At 36.5% G+C, this 19,235-nt stretch overlaps 1 protein-coding gene across 2 annotated transcripts; it reads right to left on the minus strand.

Annotated features, from left to right (window-relative positions):
- Positions 1-1,701: 1,701 nt before the first annotated feature.
- LOC103698015 (uncharacterized) lies at positions 1,702-9,200 on the minus strand. 2 transcript variants are annotated; one of them, XM_008779972.6, is made up of 6 exons: positions 8,137-9,200; positions 7,078-7,295; positions 6,782-6,983; positions 6,557-6,642; positions 6,079-6,170; positions 1,702-2,306 (listed from the first exon to the last, which is right to left on the minus strand). In XM_008779972.6, exons 1-6 carry the CDS (start codon positions 8,221-8,223, stop codon positions 2,056-2,058), a joined length of 936 nt encoding a protein of 311 aa, XP_008778194.2. In that variant the 5' UTR covers positions 8,224-9,200; the 3' UTR covers positions 1,702-2,055. The 2 variants fall into 2 exon arrangements, with proteins under 2 accessions (XP_008778194.2, XP_088562036.2); XM_088705910.2 differs by having other exon boundaries at positions 7,078-7,310; positions 8,137-9,193.
- Positions 9,201-19,235: the final 10,035 nt, after the last annotated feature.

Below are 19,235 nucleotides of genomic sequence, written 5' to 3' on the forward strand. Positions count from 1 at the left end.
TCCTAAATTGAATTATAACGCATGGGATAGAACATATATTAACAAAAAAAAACTTCATAGTTACATGGACGCTGTGAAAAATGGAGAATTCGATAGATTTGATTTTTTTCTCCTCACACTCTTCTTAGCAAATAAAGATCTCTTTTCGTTATTTTGGTTGAGAAAGATTTCGCTTCCTACCTATGCGTGGTGATATCTAAAAAATTTAGATTCACTTGGTTTCCTAAAATATTTCTTTTCTATGTGCAATGATTTCTAACATATTTAAACATGCATAGCCTCCTAAAATATTTTTTTCTATGCATGATGATTTCTAACGTTTAGATATTTTGTAATATATTTGGATAACTTTAACATATCTAGATAACTTTTATTTTTTAAAAAATTATGGATATATCAGATGATTTTTCCACAATTTTCTTTCTAATTTTCTGGATTTTGGAGAGGGGTTTAGTTTTATCTCTCCTCTGCCTAATAGGTATAGATAGTCCCTGAAACAAGATAGGATTTAAACTCAATTAACACGTAGATTAGTAAATGTATGGATGCAATGGTAGCTAAGAGGAATGGCTAAACTCTAATTTAAAAGTTTAAGCTAATAGGTGAATAGGTCCATGAGTATATGAGAAATCCTAAGCCATCTGATGTGAGACCATTCCTTAATGGTGGAATATGCGGTATGAAAATGTTTTACTTATTTTTCAAACTAAGCGACATAACCACTAGTGTTAAGAGGGATGATGTTCCCTTACTTGGTTTCCTTTATTTTCAAGAACAAGCAAATGGCAAGGAAGATTCTGTTCGAGATATCCTAATCCAACCAAGCGTCTAAAACTGTAAAACGCCTCTTAGTTGTGAAGAAGAAAGGAGTTCCTTCTTTCCATTTCCTTACAAGCTCTCACACTTCTATGAAAAACACCAATTCAAAGTTCTTTATCATAGAAACTAGGTAGAAGAGTGTTGTTTTCATCCTACCATCTACTGTAATCTTGTCCATTAAAAGACTTAGTGGTGAACAGAGGCTTGGAGCTAGAATCACTCGTAAAGAGAATTTCCAAAAGGAAATAATTCCAACCTCATGATCTCCAATCCAAGCAACCATTATGAGCATATGTGCCTTCAGCTATGTCTGGAGAGAACCTTCAAATTACTTACGTGTGAGTGGTTAAGAATAAGCAGCAGCTTCCAGATTAGGTGACAAAGAGAACTACATTTTTGAGGAGTTAGAATAAATGCTGTCTAAAACTTTGGTTTTCCAAAATGGTGCAAGATTGCTCTCAGCCAGCCTACCTTAACCAAAGAACTTGTAAAATATTCAAATACACCAGATAACGAGCACATTAATTGGTATTCTTCATCAGCCAATTACCATGTGTTTCAGTTCCAAACAACACTAATGCACAAGAAGATTTTTCCACCGCCTAGAAGTAAGCCCTCCACAAAGGGATGCTACAGAAATGGATTTTCAAAGAGCAGCTCTAACAAGAATCTAACATCCAAGCAAAAGAAAATCACCTTCTTCCATGAAGGTTTGCCACAAAAGTTAAACAGCAACAGGAGATTCAAAAGCTTTGGTTGCTGTCGAAGTGAGAAAATAGAAAAACTGAAATGGGAGGAAAAGGGTCGTCAATGCTGACACAGAGGCATATCCCACCTTCCATTCATTCCTGTCCCTCAATTTCATGTAAAAAACGCATGAAAGATAGTAATCCAAGAGTATATATATGACAAAGCCAGACATACAAGAATCCTTTTTTTTTGTCTATACATCCCAAATACAACAAGGAAAACCGTCAATAAAAGGTTAATGCACCAAAATGTTAAAACTCATGATCTCTCAAATAGGGAAAGTTCATAACCAAAACCTACTTTCAGTTCTGTGCACCATCAACACATTTTAACTAAAACAGCACTGATTTTTTTTCCACCATAACCCTTCAACCTACTCAGAAGCTAGAGTTTCACCCTTAGTAGAGTTCTCCAAACTTTAGCAGGGCAACATTACCGCGGCATGCAGCAGCTCACTAGGAAAAATGGAAGTGAAAACTATTTACATCAGTGAGTAACAAAGAAGTCGAAGTCATGGTGATGAACACCAAGCTGCCTCAACCAGGAGGCTGCAGCACTGTGGAGGTTCCTGATCTTTTCATGGTCTAAACATGCAGGATTTGTCCAGATACTCCCCTGTACTTTGTAAGTGGCCAGTCCAAAGGAAGAAAGAGTGATGCGGTTGCTCTGTTCCTTTTGTTCAATTCCATTTCCTGCAGTACAATGTACACGTTTCTCCACATCTCCGGTCAAATTATCTGCAAAAGTCCCACAGCGAAACAGTGCATTAAGAGGTGAGTGGCAGTATTAGAATTTTGAATGCAGGCTAGAGCCAGCAGAGAACAGCAAACAAGGAAAAATTTTGAAACTGTTAGAGGGGCAGTTACGCAACATGACATGCATAAAAGTCAACTATATAAGAAGCACTTCTATAAGTAAACAGATATGTTCAACTTTGCTTGGGGATTTGACTCCACACAGTACAGTCAAATCCATATATCACAACGATTGTTACAAAACTAGGTTTTGCTCTTTCTGTGCATAAGGATTACAAATAGTTATAGAAACAAATCATTAATACAGAAAAGACTAGATCTTAATTGCATCAGATATGCAGGTGAATTTATATATCCCAAGATTGAGAAACCTGATAAATGTTATTATATGAATGTAGAAGGACAGTGACTGAAGTTTCGAGAGTGACTTCATATCATACAAATGCTACTTCTCAGTATAAAATCCTGGAAACATGTATAGTATGAAAATAATATGAATATTCGGCATGCGGACTAGACTGAGGGTTAATTTTCTACATAAAACAGAGATGTATTGTGCTGTGTAAAATGATATTTCCCTTATCCATGGAGACTGCTCAAATGCGATCTATTCTGGAAATAGAAATAAAAAACCTTTTGAACTGTAAATGTGACACTGGCACCATATCCTGTCATCGCTGTTGCATTGTGAAGATAACATGCCACCTTACTGCTTAACAACTTAAAGCCCCCAATGTTATTCAACTGTTCTTGAGGGCATTGCTGTGGGAACTGGTGTCAGACACATTATGACTCCCAAACAATACCACTATCGTTAGGACTTTCCTTAATGTGAATTCTGACTTTGTAAGAAATAATCCAACATCCCACGAATCATATATTCAAAGACTTAAATACCTTCCTTTATTCTTTTGCTACCTATAACTGCCGAATTAATACGATAACCAACAAACATAAAAGGTACTAAAGAAAGGACAGCAGTAGTCACGTTTCACAGTGCCTAGGTCCATAATATTCCTTCAGTACCAAAGCATTATACCATCTCTTTGTCATCTTTGTTCTTAACAGACAGATTAAAACAAAGAACCATGCTGTCAGGTCTCAGGAGAATACCAGACAGCCTTTATGGCAGCTTGGTTAGTGTTTGGCTTCCTATGATGAATGCATTTGATATTTAAGTAATGTAGTTTGCAATGTGACAAATGTTAAGTTGTGGTGTCAGTCCAAAATCTACATGAAACGTCTCAGAAAGCATGATATGTGGGAAGTAACAATTGATTTGTAGAATAGATGGAGAAAGTGAATAAGTTTAAACACGAAACAGTACTGCCCCAAAGCCGTGAGTCAATACAATATATTGAAAAAAGATGTTTCAAGAACCTCTAGAAGATAAAACATATGCCACATATCAAGTCCCTTTAGAAGATAAAACAAATGCCACGTATAAAGTTGAAGCTTTTATGTATGCAATTATTCATGGCTTCAGTTGTAACAAGATATTACTTGCATATTTGAATTTGATAGAATTCATGCAAATTGTTCAAGATATCTGGACATCTCATTGAATATATCTGGTATAGCATAAAAGAGATAATAGCAATATTTTTACACAGTTATTGATATGAAACTTCATTATCTTCAAAATTCATTTTCTTAAAAACATAAAAAGGTGATAAGTTATACAAAAAATTCTATCAAGATATATACCTTCATAGGGAAAGATATATTAAATAATTTAAACATAAAAAATAAGAATATCAAGTATAACTCTTAATGGGGCTCCATGTCTAATATCCCCAGGGCCAACCTGCGAAGGTGGCCTTCACCCACACACATAATGTAGGTTTAGGACTGCTATTTTTCCAACTATAGCTTTCATATTTGAAAACATTTGAGGCAAAAATGCTAAAATGTGTTAGCCTCAAGGTCCAAACATTCTCCAAACCTAAAATTTCAGATCTTGTTCAAGCACCTCAATGCAAACCCACGAGAGCATCTCCCTAAAGAAAAAAATGAGTTTGGACATGCCCTTCAAGTCTCATAATATGTGACTATGAAAATTGCAATACTATACAGTATGGCTATTTGAGCTATTCTTCAAATGAGAGCTTTATTTTGAAACTGCTTATTCTGTAGATAAGGAGATTTTAATGAATTCATTTAATATATGACATGTTTAGATTTGATACTGTTTAGTTGGCAATACAACTCAACTCAATTAAGCCTTAATCCCAAACTATTTGAGATCAGCTACATGAATCCTTTTCCTCCATTTCACTATATCTAGGGCTACACTTTCTGAAAGATGCAGAGATATGAAGTCCTTCCTTGCTATTTTATCCCATGTGACTTTTAGTCTACCTCTAGCCCTCTTTCCTTCTATATGTAACAGATCACTACTCCATTCCGTATTGTTTAGTTGGCAATGAATTTACTTAATACATAACCGACTGTATGCATATGCAGACTGCGAAGTTACCCAAAGGTTTGTAGGTTGTAAGATCGGAAAGATTTCAGAATGCCTATATTATGTCTATCATAGAACAAGGGCACCTATAGATATTTAACTTTATTCTGTCACAGAGCCTACATTCGATGAACAAATGACACGGGATTGTTACAATTTGACTTTGGCTTATTACATGTGTCTTAAAGATGAATGTGATTCCTAATGTCACATGTTTCCTTTTTCCTCTTTCAGCAAAACTCTTGCATTCAAATACTTTGGGGCCTGGCTTCTAGGTTTCACGTTCTTATACTACAAGACCTATAAGGTAGGCTTTCCTACCTACTAATTTGGCTTTCACATATTATAGCAGGCATGTTTAGTACGCATAATTAACTCTAAATATTGTTGACATTAGGTAGAAAATGAGTCATAAATGTCAAAAACATGATGGATCATTATTTAGTTCATGATGCCAGCCTCTTATAGATATTTAAGTTTTGTGGTGTGTTAACATATCTAACTTAAAGGGTTTCTTCGTAGCAAATCATGAATCCCTTGGACAACGGAAGGTCATCTTTTTATATTTTTTTAAAAAAATTTCAGTGGCATGGATTTTGTATAAATATCGAGCAAAATACTATTCAAAATGCTTTGAGAATTTATTTCTAAAAAAAAGATCCGTGTGAACTTGCCCACCCCCGCCCCCCATGAGTTGGGGGCTATTTCCAATTTCAACTCGGTCAAATGCATTTTTTCAAACATCTCCAAAGATAACCATCATAGTTACTTTTTCTTTTAGCTTGTCCTAACGAGCATTCAAAAATTCAAACCCATTACATTCCATCTAGGAAGCAGCATGTGTTACCAATAAATTAGGCAAGGGGTTGACAGATAATACATATGATTCACAATTTGTTTTGCAAAAACTAAATGTGACTAAAAAATGAAAAATGAAAATTGCCTAAGAGAGGAACAACTCATGAATAACCTGAATAAAAATATTGAATCAGCTTCCGGTTGCCCTATAGGATAGATTGTGGGTCACAAAAAATTGGACCCATCTTAAACCGTAACTAGAACAAACACTAAGTTCTACATGATCATACACATGCAGGAAATCACGAAGAATAGAACTTTAAAATGATGGAGAAATTTACTCCCTCCAAATCAATGGAACAGCCACAAGAACAAAAGAGTGATTGACAAAAACTAAATGAAAAAAGAGTGATATCATGAGGTAATAAGGAAAACAAATGCACAACTTTCCATTTTCACTTGCTTCTTTCCTGCAACATGCACACGTACCTTGAAAAGCTGAGGAGATGGTATGATAAGTTAGAAAGCATGCAGACAAATCTTTGACACTTGTATGAGTTGGAATGTGATAAATAGGGTACCTGTCAAAAAAATAAACAAACAGATTAGAAATCAACAAATTCACATGCTAAACTGACTTTCATGAAAGCAATCATTACATAATAAGAAAATAAAATCCTACATTTCTTATCAATCAAATCCCTTCTAAAAGTTCTAGAAAAACATATGCTTAGTAATTTCCCATATCTTCTAAAGGCAACAAAGTGAAATACTCCTAATACAGCTTCCATGGTATGTTATCAGTGACCATTATTTCGTTGCCATAAAAATCAGAAGGCATTTCTACCTCAGCCATGGATTTCAGAATGACTTCTGTAGCCCATCATTTTCACAATTTTTTCTAGTATCTCCAAAGTTCAAAAAGAAAGAAAAAATATGAAGAAGAATGAAGAAAATATGGGCATACCATGCAACTGACATCCAGCTAGCAGGTGATAGTTCCACACTCTTAAGGGTCATCAAACCTGGATAACTCCGAGCCAGCTCAGTTACCTAATCAATAGTATAGTTAGAAAAAAAAAAAAAAAAGATGCAGAAAATATATTTCAATATGTTTTTTAGATGTAAACTTGTCAAAAACAAAAGTCATGGAATTAAATCAAATAGATAATCTTGGCAAAACAATCTGTACCTTGTCCATCAGTGGCAGTCTTCTATATGGAGCATCATACTCAATATACTGAAAGCGTAGATGACCTAGGTTTTCCCTTGTTGGCCATGAAGCATCCTGGTCGAAGACTGAGTCATCTGATACAGCATCCCATGACCTAGATAGCTTCTCACTCTCACTGTCATCGCTGAAAGAATCACTCTCACTCTCTTCCAGCATGTTCCTATAAGAAAACCAGAATGCAGCTTAGCCTAGAGTTGCCTAGAATGGGTATCATCTCAAAGGGTGCAATTCATAGGTAGGATCCGATTGGAGACCTTGAAGCCATAGGAGATTTGCTGGTGTAAATCTGGATAGCAGACAGGTAAGGTACATAGTACTGGACTACAGTCTCGCCGTTGTCGATGACAACTGGGACACCAGCACCATAGACACTCCACTCATTATACTGATCCCAGAGGTCTCCGAGAGTGAAGTACTCAACCGTGTCCTTGCCAACTGGATGCCAGAGGGTGTTCAGATCTCGAATGCATGTCTGCACTGATGCAATCTAAAATTACCATTGGAATTTTCTGAAATTATCAACAAAGGACTAAAAAAAATATTCATTGGGATGGGAGAAGGATAAGGATATCTCAGTTAGAAAAATGGAACATGGATAGCAAGAAGTAATGACATAAACGATCCTTCATACATCACAAAAGAGGAAGCTATCAACTAAAGTTTCCCAAATATAATAAGCTCGAAAGGAAGTCAGGGAAAAAAATCAGCCTTTTCCCTTTTCTTTTTTCTCCAAACCGACATGAATCCAAATCTACAAATCTTTTAAGGTTTCCAAACAAGAGGGTCTTCCATATAATTTAATTGTAGCTTACCATCTATACCGACAAAAAGGGAAACTTTAAAGCAAGCATGACTACATGTCTACATAGCACCAAAGGATCTGAAAGTATGCAAAAAACCAACAAAAAGGGATATCCATTTCCAAAATCCACATTCCAATCCATCTGCATATCTTTTCAAATCCATTTCATATACATAGATAGAAACACCTAAAAGATAAAGATAGAAATTTTAGTTCTACACATCATAAATACACAGAATCAATTAAAAAAAGAAAAACCGTTTGATGAAAATTAACAAAAGAAAATTTTACAGAGTGAAAGAAGCAACAAAAGATCTACAAAATCAAATCAGAAACTTGAATAAATTAAGCAACAGTGTGGCACCACTACGGATTAGAAAGAAGGAAAAAAAAAGAAAAAAACAAATTTTGACCAACATACGAGATAATCAACTCAAAATCGTAATCAACCAATTTATACAATATAATATCGAAATAAAAATAAAAGAAAATATATTAAAAAAAGAGGCACCTTTGGGAGAGAATGCGACGGCACGGAAGGGGTGGTGCGGGTGAGGAAGCTCTGGAGATTGGAGTGCCTTCGACGAACGGCCGCCATCCCTTTTTTATTACAGTACTGATATTTGGATTCCTTTCCGCCCTACTTCTCCCTTTCTCTAATTTATTATCCAAATACCAGTATCAACACCTCTCCATATAAAATCAGACAAAAATATGACTATTTCCACCAAAGGAGGAGGAGGAGGAGGAGGAGGAGGAGGAGGAGGAGGAAGAGGAAGATCAAGAAAAGCACACTACTTGGAAGAATAAAAAGAGGAACAGCTGAGAATAAGAAGAAAGAAGAAGAAAGGAGCAAACTTTCTAAGTACAAGAAACAAAGGTGTTATCTTTCTGAAACCTCTCGTTGTTTCTGACCCTTTGGAGATGGAGAAAAGAAGAAGAAGGAAGCGAAGACGGTAAAAATCTATGGGTCACCCATGGTGACCTCTTGTTATATTTATTCTAACGTGGAATTGGAGATTCGCTAGAATTCGCTTGCACCCCTCCTCCCTTCCCGATTTAGAAAGCTCCGCCCCACTCCATCAATGCTTCCCCACGCTCCTCTCTCCCAATATCTCCAAATGCCCCCCAAAACTAAGACAATTTATTCCCACAAGACACCACACCAGGACTCCAATAAAGAAATGGATTATTTACCAAAAAAAAAAAAAAAAAGAAATGGAGACAATCAGAAGCACAGAGACTCCAAGAACAGAAGAAGAATAAGGACAAGAGAGAGTTAACGAGATAAAGGCGACAGGGAAATAAAGGGGAGCAAACCGAGCGCTTTAAGATTTATTCAAGGGTGGAAGGAACTCCGTTTCCACTCTGGAATCAGTTTCCCTTTTGCTTCGTTTTCTTCTGGCTTAGAACACAAGTGGCGCCTCTATTCCCCATTTATTCTCCCTCTATTCCTTTTTTTTTTATTCCGGTTTTTGAGCTGACGGGGAGAATCGTAAAATGAGAGGCAGTCTCGGGGAAGGAGACGGCGGCCGAGCCTTCCCGGCCAGCGAGTTCGGATCCTCTACAAGCCTTGGCACCCGTCCAATTCTTACACTTAAATCATCGCCCGTCCTTTTCGAATGGACCCCACTAATCAACGTTGCGGAACTGGATAGTATCCACCGTTGATTGTGGGACCCACTTTTAGTCCACGGCCCAAAAAAAAAAAACGCTAGCGCACCGCTCGCTTCGCCGCGTGTGCTGTGCGGTACGTGTCGTCGTCCTTTCCCAATTCCTCAACGAGTCCCCCAGATCATCCCCCGAAAGCTCCAACCCGGTTTTCGTGCGAACTTTGAGGGTAGGAAGCCCTCCAAAATCGGCTTTAGCAGCATTCGGTGACACTTCAGGGGGACGAATATTATTTTCTTTCTAATTAACAAAAGCCGTGCGTGCTTGCAGGACTTCACGGGGCGGCGCATTCTAGATGATTCGGCTACGGTAATCAAGAAGGCCCGAAGTCGAAAATGCATTACCAGTGAAGGGCCGCTGCTCCACAACATTCACAAATTCCTGAAAAAGTGTGGCTTCTGTCATATTATATATGTCTACAGAGAGGTAAATAGTACTGTAAATAAAATTGCTTCTTTTGCGGCTCATCATTCTGAGGATTTTATTTAGATGAACCACATATCCGTGCATAAATCGTTGTATAATATTTTTTTTCTAATTTTATTAGCCGCATTCACATCGATCGCGTATGAGCATTCACATCCATCGTGTGAGCTGCTAGCTGGCAAATTGATCAAGTGTGGAGGAGGACTTGCCCGGGCTTGACTTCTAGCCCCCACTTTTAAGGACGTGTCAGTGGAACATTTGGTTGGATCCTGACAAAAGTTCAAATAGGTAGATTTGGCATCCTTGTCACGCATTTCATTATCAGATGTGCAAAATGGCTGAAGGGAGCCGAAATGTAACGAAGTATTGTTACTGCACCTAGCGACTAAGATGTGTAGATCGAGTCGGTGCTATTAAATCTAGTCGTTATCTCATACACGAAATGACGATCGACATGTCTAGAGTGGTACATCAATCTACCGGTGTACTTGAGGTTGATGGTGTCATAAAATATGACCTTTAGTCCTTTCGAGTCAATTTTTATTTGAAGTTATTGTGGTACAGCTTTGCACTAAGGATTTAGGGCTCGTTTGGTTCGCGGGAAGTATTTTTCCTCCTAGGAATATGATTCCTGGGAATCATATTCCTAGGAAGAGGATACCTAGGAAAGTATTTTTAGCATGTTTGGTTAACCATGGGAAAGTGACAAATTTCCAAAGTGCTTATGTTTGGTTGACCATCCACTTTCCTAAGAAAGTTATGTATAATTCCTATTATGCCCTTAATAAAAATTAGTTCTTTAATGCCTCTTTAATGCTTTTTTAATGTTGAAGGGTCTTTTTGGAAAAAAATAAAAAAGGAGTGATTCCCACCTCATGGGAAAGTAACTTTCCCATGTTTCTCATGGGAAAGACTTTTCCATGAAATGTGGGAATCATATTCTCATGGGAATATAACTTTCCCATCTCTCTCCTTTGAAAACTCCAACCAAACAAGAGGCATTTCATTACTTTCCCGTTGACCACACTTTCCCCCCTCCTTTTCCTGCGAACCAAACGAGCCCTTAGGATTTATGCGCAAGTCGGAAGAGTAAAGGGATAGATGTGGGATGAAATTAATCATTCCTAATTTTCATTATCTCATTTCTTTTTTTTTTTTTTTTGCTAATACGGGTGGATCATACCTGTCGGGTACGGATACACCCAATAAAGTCAAAAAATAGGATACCTCGGAGTGCCAAAGGCAACTCCCCATCTCCAGTCCACAATGTGTCTCCGGAATGGCGAGCTACAAATGCAGCTACCCAATCCGCAGCCCCATTGGCTTCACGGTAGATATGCTTGGCCTGATCTTTGATAACTCAAACTGGCAAAAGATTTAGCTAGAAGATAGGGTCCGAGTTATTGGATAAGGTTTGGCTTGTTGATTTTGACAAGTTCTTTGAATAGTTATCTTAAAATATGGACATCCAAATTAAACTTCTACTCTAGGACTTTTCTATTAAAAGATGTTATTAAGTTAATCATGCCTAATTTTCATTATCTTATTTCTTTGACAACTCAAACTGGCAAAAGATTTAGCTAGAAGATAGGGTCAGAGTTATTGGATAAGGTTTGGCTTGTTGTTTTTGACAATTTCTTTGAATGGTTATCTTAAAATATGGACTTCCGAATTAAACATCTACTTTTAGGACTTTTCTACAAAAAAGATGTTTTGATATAATCAATATTTTTATTTGTATTTACAGAAATAAATATCAAGCTACTTCTCTATTGCAAGCTATGAACATAATGGAATACAAATAAATGGGAGTTCTTAGATATTTCCATATCCTCGCATGATGCTCGGAATAGATACAAGTAATGATATAGGCGATCGTACGAATTTAGCAACTCAAGCTCAACTCAAGATAAGCTCAAATCGAGCTTGATTCAGATATGAACAAATCAAGCTAGAATCAGAAAAATAGGCTTGAAATGAGTTTCAAGGTAAGCTAAAATTAATCCATCTCGAAAAGGTTGAGCTCAATAGGGCTCAAATTTATTTATATTTTATATACTGTGTGTTTTATAGATAATGTATTATTGGATCAAGGCTTTTACTAATGATATTATTTATTCTTAAAATTAACTAAATGTTAGCATAGGCCCAAACCAAGATTGAAATCAAGCTTGAATTCCAGCTTGAGCAAAGCTTGATTCAAGATTAATGATTTTAACTTGTGCTGAGATTATCAAGCTTCTCAATTAAGCCTGTCTTGGGCTTGATTTGGAATTAAGAGCTCTATCTCAAAGTTCAAACTGGAGATTAATTTCAAATCAAGGTTGAGCTTGATTACACCTAAGCTGGACCAAGCTTAGACTATTACAAACCCTAGCCATATAGCATGAGGAGACTAGTGCTATTTGTAGTGGGATTGTAGTATTAGGCACGGATCCCCTTGTGACACATGGTAACATATAGTTTTTGAATCTTAGACTGGGTCCCAACTCATTTTTCATCATCCCTTTAACGCCATTAGGCTTTAGTACTGATCGATCCTATTTGATAAAAAAAAATGCTCCTTATGCCACAAAACATAAAAGAGCATCAGTAACAGATTTTATCTTTTCACGATCGCCAATGCAACAATGATCATAGATATATTTTTTTAGAAAAAGCAGAATCCCCACTATCATTTTAAATTTACTTTACATGGAACATGCTTGGTCTAAGAGTCTCCTAATTTATAATTAATATTATATTCTATATGTTTCATCTCTTACGATAAGTGCGTTTGCAGCACTATGGACTTGTTTGGTTCGCAGGAAAAGAAGGAAAAGTATGGTCAATAAAAAAATAAAGAAATGCCTTTTGTTTAGTTGGAGTTTTCAAAAAAGAGAGATGAGAAAATAGCATTCTCATAAGAATAAACCACTTTTTTAAATATTCATAAGCCATCAAAATCCATAAGTAAGGTCTCTTTCTCTATTAAGGGTATAATGGGTGTTTCATATAACTTTTTCAGAAAAATAAATACTCAACTAAACATAAGCCACTTTTTTATGACTAACCAAATATGCAAAAATTATTTTTCAAGCATTATATTCTCAGAATCATTTTTTTAGAAAAAATATTTTAGTAAAAAAAAAATTTCTGCGAACCAAACGAGTTCTATATGGAGATCACATTTTCTTGATGCCATGTCGTAACAATTGTTTCCTTTTTCATATATTCACTGCATGCAATAATATTTTCTGACATGCCGATTTGATCAATATATGATTTTTTTGCTTACTTTGATAGGGAAATGATCCTTACAACACTCAGGAAGAGGCATGCTGTATCTGGATATGTGTATAGATCAATAGGATATCTAATTAATGTATGGATATGTAGGTTATTGCCTAATAATTTGAGGAATAGTTATCCCTGACATATCACTCAGACTTGTCCCAAGGAGTCCAACAGCTTAATAATTGAAGAAAAGAACATTGCTCCTATCTTATTTTTGTAGTGTAGCTTATACTTTCAAGACAAACAAAATTAGTTCGACCCGCAGGAGAAGGAGAACCCAATGCTGGCATTATATTTATGCACCAATTATCATGCTTATCACCTAAGAAAATTCATCAACCAAGTAGATTATTGAACTTTTTTATGCATGTGTAATCTTAATTGAAATAAGAAGATTTCCTAATGATCTATATATCAGATCATCTCATTTTGAGCTCAATTGCACACAAGAAAATCCTTTTAGGCCCTCTCACTTTTTGACTAGCATAAAATATTTAAAAGGAACAAAATTAAAGGCATATATCAACCATTTTTCTTATTCATTTCTTTGTGTTGTCTTGCATCTTTCATTCGTTATGTATTATAATCAAATCCTTTGCATTTATTGAGAATATTAAATGTAGCAAATGATCTTCTACTCTTGCATCCCACTACTCCATCTCAAAAAATCATCAAGAAGTTCCATAAATGTACGTACCTTCTTTTTTTTCCTTTTATCTCCTTTCTTTTTTTCTTTTCGTGAGAATATATTCTGATTTCGGCAGTCCTCCCATATTAACATCTCAAAATCTCGAGGATGGCATCACTTTCATGACTAAAATCCTGGTCTTTTAACAAGCAGTGAGGTGGGATCACTGAGACCACATTGAAGCTACTTTTTTCTTTGAACTTTCTTCAATTAGCTCCATCCATTCCTTTTGGAACCAGTTGGGGACCTTTTGCAGCAGCTCGACACTTGGCTTGCACTGTAAAGGCCAAGGAGTGAATTAGTGAAACATCCCCTACTTATTTATTTGCAAGCCAACCACCAAGCAGCAGCAACAGAGGAGACCACACTGTGTTCATCATGGTGGATCCAAATCTACGATTCTAATGAAATTCACTAGACTTTTGTGCCCACTAAATGAAACCAAGGGAAAGAGTGACAAATGAGTGGAAAGTAGTATACATTTGCATGGGAAACCGAGAGAAGAAATCGAGAAAAGATAAAACGCTCTCGTCAGCGTGGGGGCGGAGAGCTGCTGCTGTCGTTCTCTGACGCTTGGGGTCGGTGGGCATACTACTGTGCTCGGGGAGTTTTTCCAGCTTCAGCGCCCAACTACTCCCCGGACCTTCGAAACAGCGTTTGCTTGTAAAATAAGCACGAAAACATACTTAATTTTTTCGTTTACTTTTATCAAACACTAATTTATAGCCAATGGAAGGGTGGTCTTTTTTAAAAAAATTATATGGTGGAGAAGAATGCCAACATTAATTGGCTACCGTGATCAGCAGGATTCAAGAAGACCCCTGCGGTGGTAAAAAGGGACACATTTGCTTCAAAATATTTAGGCGATGGCGAAACAAGCATGTGTTCATATAGACCAATGAGGCTGCGGACTGCATGGCTTCTTATGTGATCTGTCATTATAAAAAAATTTTGTGGGCTAAAGAGGAGGAGTTATTTACGGCACTTCATGATTTATTATTTTCTTTTTTTATTGGCTGTTATGAAATATCTATTTTAGCAAAAATAAAAAAAATGCCAATGTTAATTGTTTGATTGCCAATATTATGGAGTCTAACTTTGGATATTTTGTCTATGAATTTTCTTCTAGTTGTTATTAATGAAAGTAGACTCTTCACTAATCCAAAAATATTAAAATAAAATGATGTAGTTAACCTGTCTGTCATCTTATATTTAACACGTACTTCATGGATGTTAATCAACCCATCAGGAATTAAAAATCTTGTTCTTGCCGGAGGTACTGCCATTATTAACGTTCAATTATTGGTTTTAACAAATTATCCATGACCATAGTAAGGAGATGCAAGAACCTCATTGGCATTGCCATTAAGTGAATCGATATGATAACCTAAAAACACTTCAGACGTTAGTTAAGGATACAATTAATGATCAAACACTTGGGTCTCTTTAAAATAAAATAAATAAAAAACATGTCTCCATCTCTTCCAAACTTAATTGCTTGTGCTCGCCTGGTCTTTCTATAGTCTTTTTCCATTTTAGCGTGGGAACATAATGAGCTCACTGCCGCCACTACAATGACAGAAAGATAACGTTGGCCATCAAGGACAAGCTATCATAGTCGAAGTGGAGCCACAGATCATATTATCTCTTTAATAAGGAGCACCAAAGTTTCCAAAAGGTCCCACTAAAGTCCTAATCCATGGAAGCATTTATATGGGGGCACGATGATACTCCGCCACGCCAATGGATGGCAGTCAAATCAATCAAATTAAGCAGGTTGGTAGCACCCGGGAGAGAGACTAAGATATCACATTCTATCAATTTTTAAAGTTACAAGACAGTAATTAATCCAACAAGATACGGATCAGATCAGATAGATACACAATGAACCAAAAAAAAAATTGATCCAAACTTTATCTATTTATTAAATAAATTTAAATTTTAAATTTAACTATTTTGCCAATTAGATAAATTAATTTGATCTATAATAAATTAAAATAAATTAAACGATTAAGTATTACCATTTTTATTGGATTAATAGATTCGAGTAACTAGCAAGAAAAAGAAAGATAAAAAATTGGCCAATTGAATCCATTATTGATTCGTGGAAAGTATTTTTTCTTCTAGAAATATGATTTCTGAGAAGCAGATTCCTGAAAAAAGGATTCCTGAAAAAGTACTTTTAGCATGTTTAGTTGACAATGAAAAAGTGACAGATTTTCAGAGTGCTTATGTTCGGTTGACCATCCATTTTTAAAAAAAGTTGTGTGTAATTTTTATTATACCCTTAATAAAAATTAGGTTTTTAATGTCTCTTTAATGCTGAAGGGTTTTTTTGAGAAAAAATAAAAATGGAGTGATTCTCGGCTCATGAAAAAGTAACTTTTCCATATTTCTTATGGGAAAAACTTTCTCATGAAATATGAGAATTATATTCCCATTGAAATACAACTTTTCCGTTTCTCTTTTGAAAACTCCAACCAAACAAGAGGCATCTCATGATTACTTTTCCGTTGACCATATTTTCCTCCCTTCTTTTTCCGCGAACCAAACAAGCCCTATAAAAATTCAATAGAAAGTTGTTCTTAGGGTAAGGTGGAACCTTTTGATAGATTCTCACTTTACCTAACATCTAGAAACTATGGAACATGGTCAATGTTGGGCTAGTCTTCATACAAATCGCATTCGAACAAATTGTAGAGTTTCAAAAGGTTCGCAGGAAAATAAGATAAATCGAGGGCTTGCATGAAAAAATATGAAGCTTAACGTGTCGTGTGGTGGTGGGATCTCGCGATATGTGCGGCAACAATTAAGACCAAGTGGCGCTGCCGTGACACGAATGACACCCGAGACCTAAAATTCCAACAGCAATCAGTAAATACAGGCAGCTTCATTAAAGAAAATCTATGGAATGAAGAAAGTTTGCATTGGATTGATGGAGGACAGCTGCAGGATAAAAGAAGTCATGGGTAGTTCACGGTCATGAGTGTTTCTTCTTTCTTCTACTTTTTTTTCTTCCTTGGAAAAAATTGTCTCTTCTTTACTTTAATCCATCAAAGTTGCAATATTTTGACTTGATCGTAGAGGTTCATATGATTGACTGGCCAAATTCTTCACCTCAGACACAGACAAGGTAGACATATAAGCTTAAGATTTTATGGATTCAAGACACGTCAGAAAGTAAAGGCAAAGAAGCCATGGGTAGTTCATGCACATGAATGTTTCTTCTTTCTTCTCTATTTTTTTTCCTTCCTTGGAAAAAATTGTCTCTTCTTTACTTTAATCCAACAAAGTTGCAATATTTTGACCTGATCATAGAGGTTCATATGATTGACTGGCCAAATTCTTCACCTTAGACACCGACAAGGTAGACATATAAGCTTAAGATTTTATGGATTCAAGAAACGTCAGAAAGTAAAGGCAAAGTGGTCAAACACTTGGACTTTGATTTGCATGAACCCCCTTTGGTTTGGTCCTGGTCTCATTCTTCCTTATCCTAAGGATTACAAGCCAAGTCTGATATCGGCCAAGACGGCAGCTTTTTGCGGCACACCTGATTGAGAACTTGCACCCCATCACTTGTTTTCACAAAGAGGTTAGACAATGGCATGGATCAAACACCACAGCCAACTTGTTCCACCTAAGAAGCATCAAATTTTATCCAATAATAATGATGAGGGAAGCAATATATGATCTCCAAAAGAAACACTGCAATAACGTCCGCATAATGCAAAGTAATGGGCTGGAATATGTAGTTTAAGCTGGTATATGGAGGAATTAATGCAAACCTAGATTCTCTCTTAAAGTTCTAGAAGGGAACAAAAAGATGGCAGGAGAGAGGTGAAGAATTAACGTTTAATTTAGGACAGGATCAAATGAACATTTAAAGCTTGGGAAAAATGGTGCCTCTCATTGATTGAAAATTGAATTTCTTCATTGCCTAACTATACTTGGGCCAATGGACATCTCTCCCTGAAAAATTTAGGCATTGACAAAGAGCTGTAAGCAAGGGCCACAAACTTGGACCTGACCTGAAGTGGTCAAACCCATAGACCTGTGGACTGGGTTGGTCTGAAAGTGAATCCATCAAAAAATTCAGATCTAAATTTTGGTCTAGCAATACTAACATTTATAGGGGGTAATATGTAGTTGTACTTCTACTAAATTTGATCTAGTACCTGCAAGCTGATTGCCGGGACGACTACAACTTTAGCAGAACCATCTTTCCACTGATGGTCAGAGGGCCTCCATCCTAATTCCTATGCAGTAAATTTCGCCTTTGAGCCTGTGTTTTCTTCTGAATAGATCCTTAATGAAAGCTTTCTGCTTTGTATTCTGAGATTACTCGGTTGTGTAATTAGGGAAGTAGGAGAGTGCAGCAATTATCCAAAGAGAGATTCAATGGAAATTCTTGAGTTCAAATTGTACTAGATTAAACTAGTCCCTGCAAGCCAAATGCCGGGACTTGTTCAAAATCGAGAGAAGCTTGACTATGTATATACACCTGAGACATATCCGTAATACTCAAAATTTCTCGGCAGTTTATGAAATCTTGCTTCTGCTAAATATGAACTAGTTCGAATTTGCATGACCCCCCACGAAGTGTTAAAATTATTGAATCTTGAAAGATTTGGCAATCGAGTTACACATGAAGGCTTTTGCTTCATAACATTACACTTCAACCTTCTCCGTTTAGAATGCAAATTTGACTTGGCCCCATTTTGTGTTTGCTTGCTACAAGTGGCTTGAGAAGATCTTTTTTTTAATAATTTCTTTCTCTCTTTTTTAAAAAAAAATCAGTATAGCCTCTGCTGACAAACTGATTAGCATTTATCTGGTTAAGGATCTATATTTTTTGGGATATAATTAGAATTCAGTTTTCAATTAAATATGTAGTGAAATGTGTTTTTTATGTTTTGTATGATCTGGCGATGCTGGAAGCTATAGGTTATAGAACAGCAAAGACCAACTGACAATCTGCGTCATGCTTTATTTTTGACAAGATGCAAATATTCTTGCAGTTGGGGCAGCAAAACATCGAGAGAAAACGAGAAAGTAACTGGAATTGATGTGCCTATGGCAGTTTGCTGCTACAAGGTTCATCTGAAACCAGATTGCGAAGTCGTATACAGCGTAAATAAAATGGTGGATCCTCAGTTGCGCAAATGCAGCTTTCAGTGGTTAGCACAGGCGGTCACTATTAGTGTCACAGTGCAGCACCGTTTACAAACACGAATTAGTGGTCCATGAAAACAATTGCAGTCATGGCTTTTTAGGAAGTATCATATGGATTATTCATGGGTCTAAATCGAAATATACAACCTTTGAATTAAGGTCAAATGCATTGTAGTTGATCGAACTGAACTGAGCTGAGCTGACTGAAAAACAGATCTGGTGCCCAACGTCATTCTAATTGTTTTCCTCAACAAAAGTACTTATGGTAGCACCAATGGCCTGGCGTGCATGCTACCGACATGGCCACTTCATTCTAGCAGTTCCTCTCACCAACTGGACTCACGCATTCAAGCCTCCCATGCATTTGGCTCTCT

This window comes from Phoenix dactylifera, chromosome 10, assembly GCF_051530095.1.
Source record: "Phoenix dactylifera cultivar Ajwa chromosome 10, Ajwa_hap1_PhDact_Kaust_v1.1, whole genome shotgun sequence".
Taxonomy (NCBI): domain Eukaryota; kingdom Viridiplantae; phylum Streptophyta; class Magnoliopsida; order Arecales; family Arecaceae; genus Phoenix; species Phoenix dactylifera.

Coding starts and splice junctions, on each gene's coding strand:
- LOC103698015 (XM_088705910.2), bottom strand. CDS start 8,223: ATGGCGGCCGTTCGTCGAAGGCACTCCAATCTCCAGAGCTTCCTCACC. Junction 7,311..8,136: donor CGTCGCATTCTCTCCCAAAG/GTGCCTCTTTTT, acceptor TGGTAATTTTAG/ATTGCATCAGTGCAGACATG. Junction 2,307..6,078: donor CATCTCCTCAGCTTTTCAAG/GTACGTGTGCAT, acceptor GGACTTTTGCAG/ATAATTTGACCGGAGATGTG.